Source organism: Plecotus auritus (assembly GCF_963455305.1).
Source record: "Plecotus auritus genome assembly, chromosome: 2".
Taxonomy (NCBI): Eukaryota; Metazoa; Chordata; class Mammalia; order Chiroptera; family Vespertilionidae; genus Plecotus; species Plecotus auritus.
In genome coordinates, this window is record NC_137771.1 from 227,089,702 (window position 1) to 227,105,211 (window position 15,510).

General features: G+C 62.7%; 1 protein-coding gene across 3 annotated transcripts in view; it reads left to right on the forward strand.

Annotated features, from left to right (window-relative positions):
• Positions 1 to 806: 806 nt before the first annotated feature.
• RUNX1 (RUNX family transcription factor 1) overlaps positions 807 to 15,510 on the forward strand; it is a gene marked incomplete at both ends in the record, with an annotated part of 196,104 nt that continues 181,400 nt past the window's right edge. For all 3 annotated transcript variants that reach the window (XM_080654833.1, XM_080654834.1, XM_080654835.1), the window contains one exon: positions 807 to 864. In XM_080654833.1, the coding sequence (XP_080510959.1) occupies positions 807 to 864 (58 nt within the window). The remainder of the gene's footprint in view (positions 865 to 15,510) is intronic.

Sequence of the window (15,510 nt, forward strand, 5' to 3'; positions counted from 1 at the left end):
GTGCCCGGCATCTTGCGTGATGGCACCACGTCCCGCCTGCCCGGCCGCCGATGCCAGGGTGGAGTTACTGGTGCATAAGCAGCAGTGACACCCTCATCAACAGAGCTAGTGCTTCCAAACCACACACAGCAGCAGGCCCCGCGGCCGCGCTCGGCAGAGACCCTGGTATAACAAGGGCCTGAGTCACGTTGTAGCCAGTCGCTGTCTTGCAAGCTGTCTCTGGGGCTGTTTTCTTGCACAGCCCGGGGGGTGGGGGGCAGGTGGAGGGGAGGAAGGGCATGGCTCAGAAAGTGTAAAAAAAAAAAAAAAAAATTGACATCATGGAAGTCACATGATTGGCGAGGCCCAATGAGGAGGCGCCGGGAAAGGGGAACAGTTAAATTTGTCATTTGGGTTGTGTGAAAACTTCTCTGGGCCCCGACAACAACCACAGAACCACAAGTGGGGCGGCTGGCAGAGTCAGCGGGCGACGCGGGCGCAGTGGTCAGCGGCAGGAGGAATCACACAGCTGCAAACCACAGGGTTTCGCAGGGCGGTAAGCATCCCCAAGCCACAGCCAAGGCACCGCTTTTTTTTTTTTTTCTTTTTTTTTAATCTTTAACAATTTGAATATTTGTTTTGCAAAGGTGCATTGTTCGTAGGGCTTGGGAGCCCCAGATGTGTGTGGGGCGGAGTGGGGAAGAAAAAGAGATGTGGGGAGCCGTGGCTGGGGGTGAGGCGACAACAATGACCTTTCTTGGTTTGCCCCCAAGGTGAAAAACACCCGGGGACCCCGCCTTCCAAAGAGGGTGCGAGGAGCAGCAGCCATGGCCTCAGAAAGCATGTTTGAGTCATTTCCTTCGTATCCGCAGTGCTTCATGCGGGGTGAGTACACGCCGGTCTTCTTACTCAGCTCAGCCTGCAGGGAGCCGTCACGCGGAGCCCAGGCCGCGGGGCCGACGGTTTGGAGGGAGAAATTCAAACGCAGGCTTGTGATTACAAGGCTATTGGGTTACGGCTCCTTGGACGGCAGCTCTGCAGAGGCGTCTGAGCGAACAGGGAGGCCGCTGGCGCGTGGTCGGTGCCTGGGAACGTTGGCAAGGGGGGAGCTGGGCTGCTCCTGGTGAAGGTCCCGGAGGTTGCGCAGCTCACAGGAGGCCCTGTGGGTTGTGTGTTGCTGTCCCTCACCCGGGTGACAGGGGCTGAGCTATCCAGAACTCTGCGCGCTCCGTGGCCTGCCCTCCAGCCTGCACAGCTGGCCAGGAGGGCTGAGCCGGCACGGGGCAGGGGCAGGGGCAGGGACCGGGGCCGGGGCAGGGGCCAGGGCAGGGGCAGGGGCAGGGGCCAGGGCAGGGCAGGCTCCCAGACATGCCCTGGACTCACCGGCGACCTCCGGGGGCAGCGGGCCGCTCTGGGCAGGGAGGCTGAGTGCAGAGGGGCGACTCGCCAGGGGGAGAGCCTGGCTGAGGTCTGCTGGGTTGTGCCTTGTGGTCTCAATGCGGAGGCAGCGGAGTCTTGCAGAGAGAGAGGAAGCCGGTTGTCACGTAGGGTCTCTCTCGAAGAGCCATAAGAAGTTTCCTAAGCTAAGCGTGTGGCGCTGGGGTCATGAGATGGCAGGCCTCCTGCTGGGAGCAGCCAGGGTGGAACCCCTGACTGTGTTCCTGCCCCGGCCTCGTGGAGGGGCTGAGCAGGGGAGGGGAGCTGTGAGTGTGTGAGTGTGTGAGTGTGTGAGTGTGTGTGTGAGTGTGTGAGTGTGTGAGTGTGTGCGCGTGTGAGTGTGTGAGTGTGTGAGTGTGAGTGTGTGAGTGTGTGAGTGTGTGAGTGTGTGTGTGTGAGTGTGTGTGTGAGTGTGTGTGTGTGTGAGTGTGTGCGCGTGTGAGTGTGTGAGTGTGTGAGTGTGTGAGTGTGTGAGTGTGTGAGTGTGTGAGGGTGTGAGTGTGTGAGTGTGTGTGTGAGGGTGTGAGTGTGTGAGTGTGTGAGGGTGTGAGTGTGTGAGTGTGTGAGTGTGTGAGGGTGTGAGTGTGTGAGTGTGTGTGTGTGAGGGTGTGAGTGTGTGAGTGTGTGAGGGTGTGAGTGTGTGAGTGTGTGAGTGTGCACGTGTGAGTATGTGAGTGTGTGAGTGTGTGAGTGTGAATGTGAGTGTGAGTGTGAGTGTGTGTGTGCGCGTGCGTGTTTCTGCTCATCGGCTGTCTCCCTGGTGAGGAAAGAGGACCGTGCCTAAACCGACACAAAGCAGGAAGCTGTCTCCAAGGCGGCAGTGTCCACAGGCACCCACGGGGGCCCGCGCCCGCCCCGCGTGGCTGGGGGTGGGCTGGCAGTGCCGGGGTGGGGCGGGATGGGTTTGGGGGCATTCGTTATCTGGCTACAACTCGGGCGCACGCCGATAGTATCTGTGACTCATCATTGATTCACGCAGCCCAGGAAGCTGGAATGCAGGGGGTTCTGGCCGCTTTGTCACAACCAACGCTCTTGTGAATGCCAGGGCGTGTGGCTCTGGGCCCCTGAAATCCAAGCACTTGGCGAAGGGGTGTGCGTGCACGTGTGTTGGGGCGGGGGGAGGATCTCAGGGGAAGGGGAAGAAAGCAAGTCCTTAACCGACGCAAAGCTCCAAATGAAAGGGTTTCCAGGGCTCCTTTCCCGGCAGCCGCGGACCTTTGAGTGAAGTTGAATCACGCGCTGCCTGTGAGTCACAGACGCCGCTCGCCGCTGGTGAGAAGCTGCGAACGGCCTCCCCCCGACACTCCCCCCTCCCCCCCATTTCCTCTGGGTCTCAAATAAGCCGAGGAAGCAGTATTTGCAGAGTAACAGCAACGAGACCCTCCTGCGCTTCCTCGCTTTCCCCCGCTCCCCGCGACAATCGCTTCTCCTCCTTCGGCTCGAAGGCAGAGTCGGAAAGAAAGCATTTCACCGGGCGGCCGATTGGGTTTCAGTGTGGGGTGCCGCCTGCCTGTGCCCTTACCGGGCAGACAGTCCAGATGGCCAGGGACCCGGTGACCCGCACAGACCCCAGGAAGAGAAGGTGCTGCCCCGAACACAGCCCCTCGGTCCTGTGGCCCGTGCACGGTCGCCCACCCGCCCCGTCTGGGAGCCAGGGATGGTGAGCCCACCAGGGGCAGGTGGCAGGGGGTCCTAGGACACCCCCCACACACACACACACACAAGGCTCAGAAGGGCTCCTGAGAAAAGGGGTTTGCAGAAAGGAATGGGGGCCTCGTAATCTCTCGCTCAAGAATATGTCTAGAGGTTTAATGTCAGAGAACCAGAGTGACCCTCGGCAGTGTCCCTGTTACATTTCTCAAGGTGACCCACCCACATGACGGCGGCTCCCGTGGTCGGGGTAGCGCCCCTCCCTCGAGCTGCAGAGGTGACCACTGTCCTTGCGTTGGTGCCTTTGGGCACTGCCTTAGCGCCCCAGGCCAGCTCAGTCCCCGCCCTCTACCTGGTTCTCGCTCCGGGTCCGCGTCCTTAACCCTGTGTCCCAGCCCGGCCGTCCGCGGGGCCAGGCCGGTGCCCTTGCTCGCTGCCTGTGATGTTGTGATATGTAGCGTGTTCCCTCCCAGCTGCCAGAGGGGAGACACCTCAATCCCCCCCAGATGGCACGCTCTGGGTCCATGCAGTTCTCACAGAAGGAAACCCATCCCTCCCTTTTGGTGAGATACCCACGTGGCAACTGGGGAGAAACAGAGGCATGGGCCCGCAAAACAGCGCTCCCTTCTTGGGGCGAGTCCGGGCGGCTGGCTGCGGGGTGCCCGTGGTCTGGCGCAGAGCCCACCGCACGGCACGCACGCACTGGCCGCGGCCAGGACAGGCCAAACCAAAACCCCCGGGAATCACCACACGGGCTGCGCCCCATGGAATTCTCGCAGGACCCCCACTCTGTTCCCCATGCCAGGTGCGCCGTGGCGCCCCAAAGACCACGGGGGGGGGAGCGGGGAAGAGTGGGGCGGGGGTAGAGAGGGAAGCAGCGGCACCGTGCGCTTTTGCGCGAAGCCTCGGGTAGCCTGGGGCTTAGAAGTGGCTTAGTGGTCTGTGCTCAGCCCGCGTGCCACCTGCCTCGGTTCCTAGAACCACCGTCCCCAGCCAGCTCAGGGAGCCGCCGTCTCCTCCGAGGCGTCTCAGGCAGGACGGATGCCTCCTGCGGGTGGGGGCCGGCTTCCCTGAAAGACCCGTGTGCCACCGTTTCCCGAAACATATTCACAAAGGCAGGCCCGGCTCCAGAGGGCGTGAGGCACAGGCGGGCGTGGATGCCCGGGGCTGTGTGCAGGGAAGTCCATAGTATTTCCTGCGGCCACTTAACCAGGCCCACCGGCCCACCGGCCCACAGGCCCACCGGCCCACCGGCCCACCGGCCCACCGGCCCACAGGCCCACAGGCCCACCGGCCCACAGGCCCACAGGCCCACCGGCCCACCGGCCCACCGGCCCACCGGCCCACAGGCCCACAGGCCCACAGGCCCTCTGGCCCACCGGCTCACAGGCCCACCGGCCCACAGGCCCACAGGCCCACAGGCCCACCGGCTCACAGGCCCACCGGCCCACAGGCCCACAGGCCCACAGGCCCACAGGCCCACCGGCCCACAGGCCCACAGGCCCACCGGCCCACAGGCCCACAGGCCCACCGGCTCACAGGCCCACCGGCCCACAGGCCCACAGGCCCACAGGCCCACAGGCCCACAGGCCCACCGTCCGGCGGCTTCAGCAGCAGAGACGTGTTGGCTCATGACTCCGGAGGGTGGGCGTCTCAGGAAGAGCTAGGCGGGGGCCCTGGTGACAGTGAGGCTCAGGCCTGAGAGCGGGGCTCCCTCTGGGGCTCTCCCCTGGGCGTGGAGACGGCCTCTTCTCCGCGCACGCCCCTGGCCTTCCCTCTGGGCCTGTGCCCTATTCTCTGCTCATAAGGACACCTGTCCTGTTGGACCAGGGCCCACGCCAAAGACTTCATGGAATCGTAATGACCTCCGCGAAGACCCAGATGAGGCCCCATCCTGAAACACGAGGAGTCAGGACGCCACGTGGGCATTGAGGGGCACACCCAGGTCAGTCCCTAGGGGCTGTCTCAGCAAGGCCCCTCCCCCGCCCCGGGCCCCGGGCCTCCCCCGGGTGCCTTCGTGGGTGCTGGGTGCGGAGGAGTCAGCCCCGCCCCTGGGCCAGATGGAGCCCTGCGTTGTGAAACTGCCCCCACGTTCTCAAACGGCGGGGCGGGTGTTAGAAATCTATCTGAACTCACATCTCCTGCCGTGTCGCGCCTTCACACACGGAGGGGCCTGTGAAAATGACAAAGCAGTTTGGAAAGGCTTAGACCCTCACAGAGGAACACTGGCCCCGAAAGAGGCCACCCCGGGTGCCACTTCCTCCGGGAGACAGTCCCTGCCAAGCAGAGCCCTCCCAGGATGCACTGTGCCCGGGGGGGGGGGAGAGAGGCAGGCGGCTGCACGAGGCCTGGCACCTGCTCCCACACCCAGGGCGGCACGGGGGCAGCGGGGGCAGCAGCTGGCCCGGAGCTGGGGGCCAGATGCCCCCGAGAGGCTTGGGGAGCACGTTAGTCACCAGGGGCCCCTCTGTCCTCAAGAACAGTCTGAAACGTGTGCCCCGAAAAGGCCTGCCCGTTGCTGAGCAGGAGAGGCTGGGTCTGGCGCTGGGCAGGGGAGGGTCTGGCCGCTGGCCTTGCAGAGACCTGCACGGAGGAGCCAGGGCTGGGCCAGGGTCCACCGGGGAGTGAGGGGCGTGGGGTTCATAAGAGCGGCCACGACTGGCGAAGGGCTGGCAGGCGGCCCGCCCGGGGCTGCACCGTCATCATGGGGGAGGCCTTCCCTCGCAGCTCTTCTGCTTTAGTCACAGAGCACAGAGCAATGGCCCTCGGGGCCTCGGTTTCCCCGACGGCAGGACCTGTCATTAAAGTAGCCGCGTGGACCGCTGAATAGCCTGTGGGTGTAAATGCCCCGCACCGTCGTGAAAATGTGGCCGTGAATCTTCGCTGTGGCTGTGGATGGTCGCTGCCTAAGAGGGCACCGGGCAGACTCTGCCCTGGAGGGCACCGGGGAGGCCCCTGGATGGGGGACACGGGTCGACAGGCGATGGTGTGGAGGCCCCTGGACGGGGGACACGGGTCGGCAGGCGATGGTGTGGAGGCCCCTGGACGGGGGACACGGGTCGGCAGGCGATGGTGTGGAGGCCCCTGGATGGGGGACACGGGTCGGCAGGCGATGGTGTGGAGGGCCCTGGACAGGGGGACACGGGTCGGCAGGCGATGGTGTGGAGGCCCCTGGACGGGGGACACGGGTCGGCAGGCGATGGTGTGGAGGCCCCTGGACGGGGGACACAGGTCGGCAGGCGATGGTGTGGAGGGCCCTGGACAGGGGGACACGGGTCAGCAGGCGATGGTGTGGAGGGCCCTGGATGGGGGACACAGGTCGACAGGCGATGGTGTGGAGGCCCCTGGATGGGGGACACGGGTCGGCAGGCGATGGTGTGGAGGGCCCTGGACAGGGGGACACGGGTCGGCAGGTGATGGTGTGGAGGGCCCTGGACAGGGGGACACGGGTCGGCAGGCGATGGTGTGGAGGGCCCTGGACGGGGGACACGGGTCGGCAGGCGATGGTGTGGAGGGCCCTGGACGGGGGGAACACGGGTCGGCAGGCGATGGTGTGGAGGGCCCTGGACGGGGGACACGGGTCGGCAGGCGATGGTGTGGAGGGCCCTGGACGGGGGGAACACGGGTCGGCAGGCGATGGTGTGGAGGGCCCTGGACGGGGGGAACACGGGTCGGCAGGCGATGGTGTGGAGGGCCCTGGACGGGGGACACGGGTCGGCAGGCGATGGTGTGGAGGGCCCTGGACAGGGGGACACGGGTCGGCAGGCGATGGTGTGGAGGGCCCTGGACGGGGGACACGGGTCGGCAGGCGATGGTGTGGAGGGCCCTGGACGGGGGACACGGGTCGGCAGGCGATGGTGTGGAGGGCCCTGGACGGGGGGACTCGGGTCGGCAGGCGATGGTGTGGAGGCGGACGCCAGAGGAGAGGAAGGGTGGTCCCAGTGGGGGACAGCCCGGGGCGAAGGTGGAGCCGCAGGGACCCCAGCGGGTACGGAGGGGGTGAGTTCTCTGCCCACCGATGGGTTTTTCCGCCTCGTGTCGCCCTTGCTGTCCTCGTAAGTGTCCGTGAAGAAGCCAGAAAGAGAGAGGGCCCTGGGGACTCAGCGAGTCCCGCGTTCACACGTGGGGGCTCCCCGAGGCACGTCGCACAGACAGACATGCCCCCGCTGAGGCGTGTGCGGCTCTGTTCCCTGAGGCCCTTCGTGGCGGAAACGCCCTGGTGCCCGTCGAGCCGTGCGCAGGTTCTCAGGGCGCTGGGATCGGCCGGCTCCACGCTTCTTGCACCATCTCAGACCTGTAGGGGCCGGGGCTGCCGGGCGGGGTGGCTGGGCTCCGCGGTAACTGCCTGTGACCCCGATGAGTCATCTGCGTCTTCCGTCTCATCTACAGATGGGCTTGCCCCGGTGCGGGCCGGGGTCCTGCTCGAGGGCCGCCTCAGGCGGGGCCCCTGAACCACCCTGCACTCCTCGGTCCACCCAGGGCAAGGCTGGCTCCCGGGCACCCCGCCCCTGCTCTGGGGCCTCATCCCCCCTTGGCCTTTTTGCTGAGTTAAATAAGCCTCAGGCCGGCGGGCGACATGTCTTTCCTGGCCTGGTTCCTAGGAACGGAGCTCGCTCGCTAAGAGCCTGCAGCCACTGGGGAATCGGGAAGGTGCTGGGGGAGGACATTGGGGGAGAAGGCCTGGGGGAAGGACATGGCGGGAGGGGACCCTGAACACAAAGCTGTCCGGACCTCGCGTGCTGTGCTGGGACAGTGTGTGGACAGGCGCGCGGGGTGCGCAGACGTCCCTCCGTTGGACAGACATGCTCCCACGCTCTGTCCCTTTTGAATCTCTCCCCCTCCCCCTCCCCCTCGCCCTCACCCTGGCAACACTCAGTGATGCAGGAGAGGGAGGGCGGCGAAAGGGAAATGATGCGCTTTGGACAGCGGCGTCCTGCAGAGCCGAGAGCGCTGCGGGGTTGGTCAGCGGGAATGGTTTGGTGCACAGACCGGAGTCTGGCCACAGTGGCCCACAGGGGGGGCACAGGTCTGTCTGCGGGGCAGGCGGGTCTGGGTAAGCAGTGCGGCCGGTGCGGGGGAGAGGAGGGCACGGGGCTCCAGTGTGGCTCCAGGGGCTGCGCCTGTGGGCGAGGTGGCCTGCGGCTCAGCTCTGGCCTCCAGGAAGGGGACGGGAGGCCTCAGCGCTGCTCCTGAGGGGACCCTGTCACCACACAGGACCCCTCCCTGCAGGCTCCCCCTGCCGTGTCGCCAGGCCTGAGCCATGGCACAGGGCCACTGGCGGGGGGTGCCCGGGACACGGAGCTGTCGCTTCCCAGCCGTGGCGTGGAGGGAGCGGAGGAAGGAGGGGGGACTGGACCTGCAGCGTCTGAGCCCCAGAAGCCCGCCCCGCAGACACGCTTACGCACATCCTGGGTTATGCCTCCATCGGTGCTCTGACAGCGCCCGCAGCAGCCCCGAGTTCCTCCTCCAACCCTTCCTGGACGTTACGGGTGGAAGCTGGAGGAGGGGGGTGACATTTATTCTTGATTTACTGAGAGCCGGCGGGAGACGGGCAGGGCGGGGCACTGCCCTCAAGGTCACACTTGTTCGTGTCAAAGCCAGGTTCGCACTGCATGCTCTGGGGAGGGAGAGAAGCGGCAGCGGCCGAGTGTTGCCAGGACGCCGCACCTGGCCGCGGGCTCCCCCGTCTCTCGGAAGCCGGCAATGGTGTTCCTTCTCCTTCCTCCTCACCCTTCCGAATTCTCACCACCTCCTGGCCCCACACCTTAAACCAGGGGTCCTCAAACTTTTTAAACAGGGGGCCAGGTCACTGTCCCTCAGACAGCTGGAGGGCCGGACTATAGTTTTTTAAAAAAAAAACTATGAACAAATTCCTATGCGCACTGCGGGCCCGGGACGCGTCGGCTGCTAAGCAGGACAGGCAGCGGCACCCGGCGGGCCGGATCCATGTCCTCGGCGGGCCGCCTGTGGCCCGCGGGCCATAGTTTGAGGACGCCTGCCTTAAACTGTGTTTAAGGATAATCCTTTTCACCAGGGCTCTGGAGCCACCCTTTCTGTCCGGTGGCCTCCGTGAATTTACCTGGAACTGTTTCATCTCGGGTACAAAGCCGGCAATCAGACGGGGCCCTCTCTCTGGGAGATGAAACGCTTACCAGGCCTTGGTCCCTGCGGGTTACCGATGATTTCTGCTTCGTAATTACTGGCCCCGCCGCCTTCCCGAGTCTGGATGTCAGTCTCTCTCCCCGAGAGGCAAGGCCTCATGAAAAAGAGGGAAAACAACAACAGCAACAGCAACTATTGTGTTTTTCTCTGAAAGAAGAAAGAGTGTAAAATGTTCACTTGTTTTGCGGCAACATCGGTGTTCACTGAGAGACCCGTGAATTCTGTTCGTGGTCCTGCGTGTCCACGTTCGTGGTCCTGTGTGTCCACGTTTGTGGTCCTGTGTGTCCACTTTTACTTATTTATTTTAAATATATCTTTATTGATTTCAGCGAGGAAGGGAGAGGGAGGGAGAGATAGGAATATCCATGATGAGAGAAGCATGGATCAGCTGCCTCCTACACGCCCCCTACCGGGGCCCGAGCCCACAACTCAGGCATGTGCCCTGACGGGGAATCGAACCCAGGACCCTTCAGTCCGCAGGCTGACGCTCTCTCCACTGAGCCACACCAGCGAGGCCCTGTGTGTCCACTTTTAGAGGAACCTCTTTTGAACCTGTGAGCTCCCCCAGAAATGGTAGGGGCCCAACGGGGACAGACATGGAAATCTCGGACGGCCAGTTGGCTTGTTCAGCAGGCCAGGACTGACGCTCCTCTGTGTCCACTGGCCACGCGTGGGCCATGGGTCCCACATCAAGGACGCGCCTTGTCAGGCCTCCAGACCATGCGCATTGGGAGAGGGACCCTCCAGGGCCCCCTGCAGGCTCCGCCCCTTCCTCGGAGCCATCAGCGTTGCCTCCCGGTCTTTCCCACGTCTTCTGTGCAGAAAGTCGAGGGGCCCTACAAAGAACCTTCTGGCACCTCCGATGGAGAATGAAGTGTGATGTGAGCGATAAATCAAGCTCAGCCCTGAAGAACCCCTCAGAGCTCTCTTGCTCCTGAAAATGTGTAGGTTTTCAGGCTTTTCTTCAGTCTAAAGTCTAAAGAAAGATCTAGAAAACACTGCAGGAGTCAGCTTGCAGACGGGGCTGTGTTGTAAGCGCACACAGCGGCCGGGACAGTGAGCTGGCTGCATGCGACCCCCGGTCCCGGCCGCCCGGGTGAGGGTTTGAAGGGCTGGAAGTCCCTCCTCACTCCGTGTAGGAGCGTCTTCTGCTTCTAAGTCAAGCCATGTAGCTCGCCCAGCCTCCATGCTTCTCGTTTGTGATCGGCATGGAAACGCCCCAATAGGCCGTGGGTTCCCGAGCGACCAGGTGGGGGCGCTATTCCGGCAGCAGCTTTAGCGCCGGCCACAGGCTGCTGCTCTTTATTACCCGGCTTCTGTGTGCCTTGAGCCCCGCACACCGGCCCCTCCGGCTACCACCTGCAGCTGCCTCCACATCACCTGCCCGGCAGTCACAGCGCACGCAGCTAACCCCGTGAAAGCCCGTCACCGCACCATCTGAAAGCGCATCGTGTCCATGGCCCAGCGAGGGTCCGGGGACCACAGGCAGGGAAGCCGCAGCTACAGTCTCCAGGAGGGTTATTCTCTCTCGCCTCCGCCTTCCAGGGGCTGGTGTGGGGCACGGAGGGAGTGGCAGGGAGGACAGACCCTAGGGGGTGACGGGCGGAACAGCCCCCCTCCCCGCCCCTGTACCATTGACCCAGTGGGTGTGAAGATCAGACCGTGATGACTCAGGCCTTGGGGAGAGGGACAATGATTAAACCGCCTTAAACAAATACCAGCGCTGGAAGGGGTGTGCTCCTGGGCAGGAGGACCAGTGCCCACAATGGGCAGTCTGTTCACCTTCATATTACTTCATAGTCACACACAAAAACAGCCATGTCTCCCCAGGCTTCCCCGTAGGGTGTGTTCCAAACAAAGGGATGATTGTATCAGAGAGGCGGTGAATCTCTTTAAATAACAAATGAGCGATGAGACGTCGTCCCATGTCAAGCTAAGTTATCCGTGTGAGTGTGTCCTCTATATATATAGTGGCATATGTAGTTTTCTATAGTCTGGGTGGCATTTGAAACCATGTAACTTTATGAAGATGTATATTATATTATACTAGTGTACTAGTGGCCCGGTGCATGGATTCGTGCACCTTGAAAGGAAATTATTAGAAAAAAGATTCGTATGCTAATTACGTTACTGCAAAAAATTACATGTCACAATAGTATATATAATATAGTATTATAAAATTAAAACGCATGCACGATTGGCGCCAGTGGGGGCTTTATCTGTATCGTGCATGCGTGAGTCAACGTTCATTTATAAATGGCCAGTGCGCGTCAGATGTGCCGGCCGGTCAGACAGTTGGACAGTCAGCCGGATGGACGTACAGTTGGTCACTTAGCTTTTTATACATACATGATTTTTCTGCGGGTTTTGCCTGGAGTGATCAGGCATCAGAGATATCCACTTGTCCAAGGTCCCATCGCTGGTCAGCACAGAATCAGAACCAGAAATTGGGTTGGCTCCGCTCCTGCCCCCTAGAGTTGGCCAACACTGGACTCAGGTGGCTGATGCTGCTTGGGCGTCTAAACAACGAGCAGACACCTCTTGTGATCCTCAGCTCCCAGGCCTGTCTCACCATCAGCCCCGGCTGCCCTCGCCGGCTCCCAGCAGGGCCCGCCACACCCCGCAGGCGATTTCACGGTTAACCAGGTTGGCTTTGGGGGGCATCTGCAGGGAAATCTGAGCGACCCGACCGGGAGAGCAGCAAATGTGCTCGGTCACGCGGAAGGTGCAGAGGCGGCTCGGCCACGGCCTCGGCTGCGCCTCAGAGGGGCCTCGGGAAGTGGCCAGCGCTGGCTGCGTCCGAGATGGGGAGCCGTCAGACACACGTCCTCCCAGCCTCTGTCAGGCCGCACTGGGCAGTGGTCTCTGTCACCTGGCCGGCGGCTCAGCGTTGGGAGCGTCATCCTCTGCACCGATAGGTCGTGGGTTCGATTCCCGGTCAGGGCACATGGCCAGGTCACGGGTTGGATCCACAGTCGGGGCACGTGTGGGGGCAACCGATGTTTCGCTCACATCGATGTCCGGGGTGAGAGGACCTGCCCTAGGGGAGGGGACCTGTCTGAGATGGGGGGACCTGTCTGAGGTGGGGAGACCTGCCCGAAGTGGGTCGACCTGTCTGAGGTGGGGGGACCTGCCTGAGGTGGGGGGACCTGCCCGAGTTGGGGGGACCTGGCTGAGGTGGGGGGACCTGCCCGAGGTGGGGGGACCTGCCCGAGGTCAGGGGACCTGTCTGAGGTGGGGGACCTGCCCAAAGTGGGGGGACCTGCCCGAGGTGAGGGGACCTGTCTGAGATGGGGAGACCTGCCTGAAGTGGGGGAACCTGCCCGAGGTGAGGGGACCTGTCTGAGATGGGGAGACCTGCCTGAGGTGGGGGGACCTGCCCGAAGTGGGGGGACCTGCCTGAGGTGGGGGGACATGCCCGAGGTGAGGGAGACCTGCCTGAAGTGGGGGGACCTGCCTGAAGTGGGGGGACCCGCCTGAGCTAGGCTGCTGGCCCATGAGGAAGCCGGGTCCGGGTCCGGGTCCGGGTCCGGGTCCAGGTGGTGGAGTTAGAGACTCCGGGGCCTGGACAGCAGGTGACGCTGCTGGGAGGGCTAGACTCAGGGCCTCGCGCTCAGGCACCGTCCACGCTGGCCCTGGCCTGACTCTGGAGGCGCCGGCGGCCTCAGGTCCCCACCGTCTGGGGCGCCCCTCCCTCCGCCGCAGAGATGTCCCCTGAGGGGGACCCTCACAAGCTCCAGAGCAGCCACAGGGGACTCTCCTGCGGCCTACAGTGCCGACGCTGGCAGGACGCTGGCTTGGGGGGTGGGGGAGCCATTGCCAAGCCTTTCCTCCCAGCCCCTGGGTCTGAGCCCTCAGAGCTGAAGGAGGCTGAGGCTACGCGCCTCTTCCCAAAGGGTCTGGTAAGGCTGTCAGGCCAGGTAAGGCGCACGGGCATGGCCTGCAGAGGCAGCGCCTCCGTAAGCACCCTGTCCCGGCGCCCCACTTGCCCCATCCTGGTCCCATCTGGGACCCGAGGGCCTCGCAGAATGACCCCACACTGATCAGGGGTTCACACCCACGTCCACCCTTCAGGGAGTCCCCGGAAGCCAGCACTATGACCCCTGACCCCGGCCACCCTCTGGGTATCCCCAGGAGCAGCACTGTGACCCCTGACCCCGGCCACCCTCCAGGTGTCCCCAGGAGCTAGCACTGTGACCCCTGACCCTGGCCACCCTCAGGGCGTCCCCGTTATCACAGGAAGTTCCTTCCCTTTCTCCTTGGGCTCCATGTGGCAAAGCGCACAGTCATTCATTACATTCCCCCCAAAGCCAGCTCACAGCCTGTGGGGTCCCCACTCACAGTCAGGGGGTCCCCACTCACAGCCAGGGGGCCCCACTCACAGCCAGGGGGTCCCCACTCATAGCCAGGGGGCCCCCCTCACAGCCAGGGGGTCCCCACTCACAGCCAGGGGGTCCCCACTCACAGCCAGGGAGCCCACCTCACAGCCAGGGGGTCCCCCTCACAGCCAGGGAGCCCCACTCACAGCCGGGGGTCCCCACCCATAGCCAGGGAGTCCCGCTCACAGCCAGGGGGTCCCCTCTCACAGCCGGGGGTCCCCACTCACAGCCAGGGGTCCCGCTCAGGGAGAAGGCAGGGAGCCCGCCAGCCTCTGGTTGTTGCTGTGCAAGCTTCCCAATGGGGACAGATTAAAAGGGCTGAGCTGATCGTGCTCCGCAATAGACCAATGATGAATGACCCACTCCTCTGGGAGGTGCCGGGGGGCCGAGCCGCTTTCCTCATTCAGAGGCGGGTCCCACGGGGAGTGCAAACGCCGCGGTGGCCGTGGAGGTGATATTCTGGGAACCCTTGTGACTCAAAACGCCCTTTTCATGCTTAGGGGTCCACCCCGTTATTTCCACAGAAGAGGGCGGTTGTTTCAAACCCCCTCATCTCTCTACTCCACGTTTCAATAAAGGCCACGCAGTCAGAAGGAGCAGAAGTTTGAGGGGAGCCCTTGGTGCCCATCCCCACAGACAGGCTGGACCACATTGTCATCTGGGCCCTTTGAGGGGCTCTCGACCCAGTCAACCCCAAATGAGGGGGAGGGAGGCCCGGCCAGGCTCAGTGGCGCCAGGAGCACTCTGCCGTTGTGGGAAGGGTTCTGGCTGGCAGCGAAGTAGGCGAGGACTAAGTTACTTGGTTGCTCATAGATAATGACAAGGACGACGAGCACTGGCCAAGGGCTAACTGTGCCTCAGGCATGTCGCCTCCCTCGTCTCGCATCATCAAAAGCCTTAGGAGGCCCGGCTGGCATGGCTCAGGGTCTGAGCATCAACCTATGAACCAGGAGGTCACGGTTCGATTCCCGGTCAGGGCACATGACTGGGTTATGGGCTCAATCGACAGTGTAGGGCGTGCAGGAGGCAGCCGATCCATGATTCTCTCTCATCATTGATGTTTCTATCTCTCTCTCCCTCTCCCTTCCTATCTGAAATCAATAAGTATATCTATAATAATAAAAGCGTAATGTGCTAATTAGACTGGACAGCTGAACGACCTTCCGGACGAAGCCAGGTCTGCGAGGGCCGAGGCAAGCTGGGGCTGCGAGGGCCGAACCCCTTGCACGAATTTCGTACATCGGGCCTCTAGCATATATATACTTAAAATCCTTATGAGAAGCAAAGCTCTTAATCCACACTCAATAAAAGTAAAAAAGGAACAAAGATGAGTTAAGAAAGCAACCCAGGCCCACAGCTTGTAGGAGGCAGAACCCAGCAAGAATCCCGATTCTATCCTTGGCACAGCGGCCGGGGCAATGGGGGCAGCAGTGGGCACGGCCCGTGTGGTCAGCTCTGCCCTGTCCACCCGTTACCCTGGGCAGACTGCCTCCCCTCCCAGGCCTCCCCCAACCTTGGCATAGGTACTATGAGGATGCTCATCTCACAGATCACCGTGAGGTCCAGGTTAGCACATGAGATGCTTCCTGACACCCGGTAACCTGCTGGTTGATGTCACCTATTATCATGCCTCTTCCTTCCACCTGATCCGCCTTTTCTCATGAGCGACTATTCTGGATGTTTCCATGTCCTCTTGCACGCTACTGCAAACCAGGTCTGAAAGTGCAGCCCATTGTCACTCACGTGACCACACCTGGGCACGTATGCGTCCTCGTGGACTAGATCCTGTGCTGTAGGCAGCAGGTGGCAGTGGGAGAAAGGTGGGGTCTCACTCTGGTGCACGTGTCCCTGCGCCACGATGTCCAATCCCTGCGACGTGGCAGGGCCGGGGCCTGGGATCCTT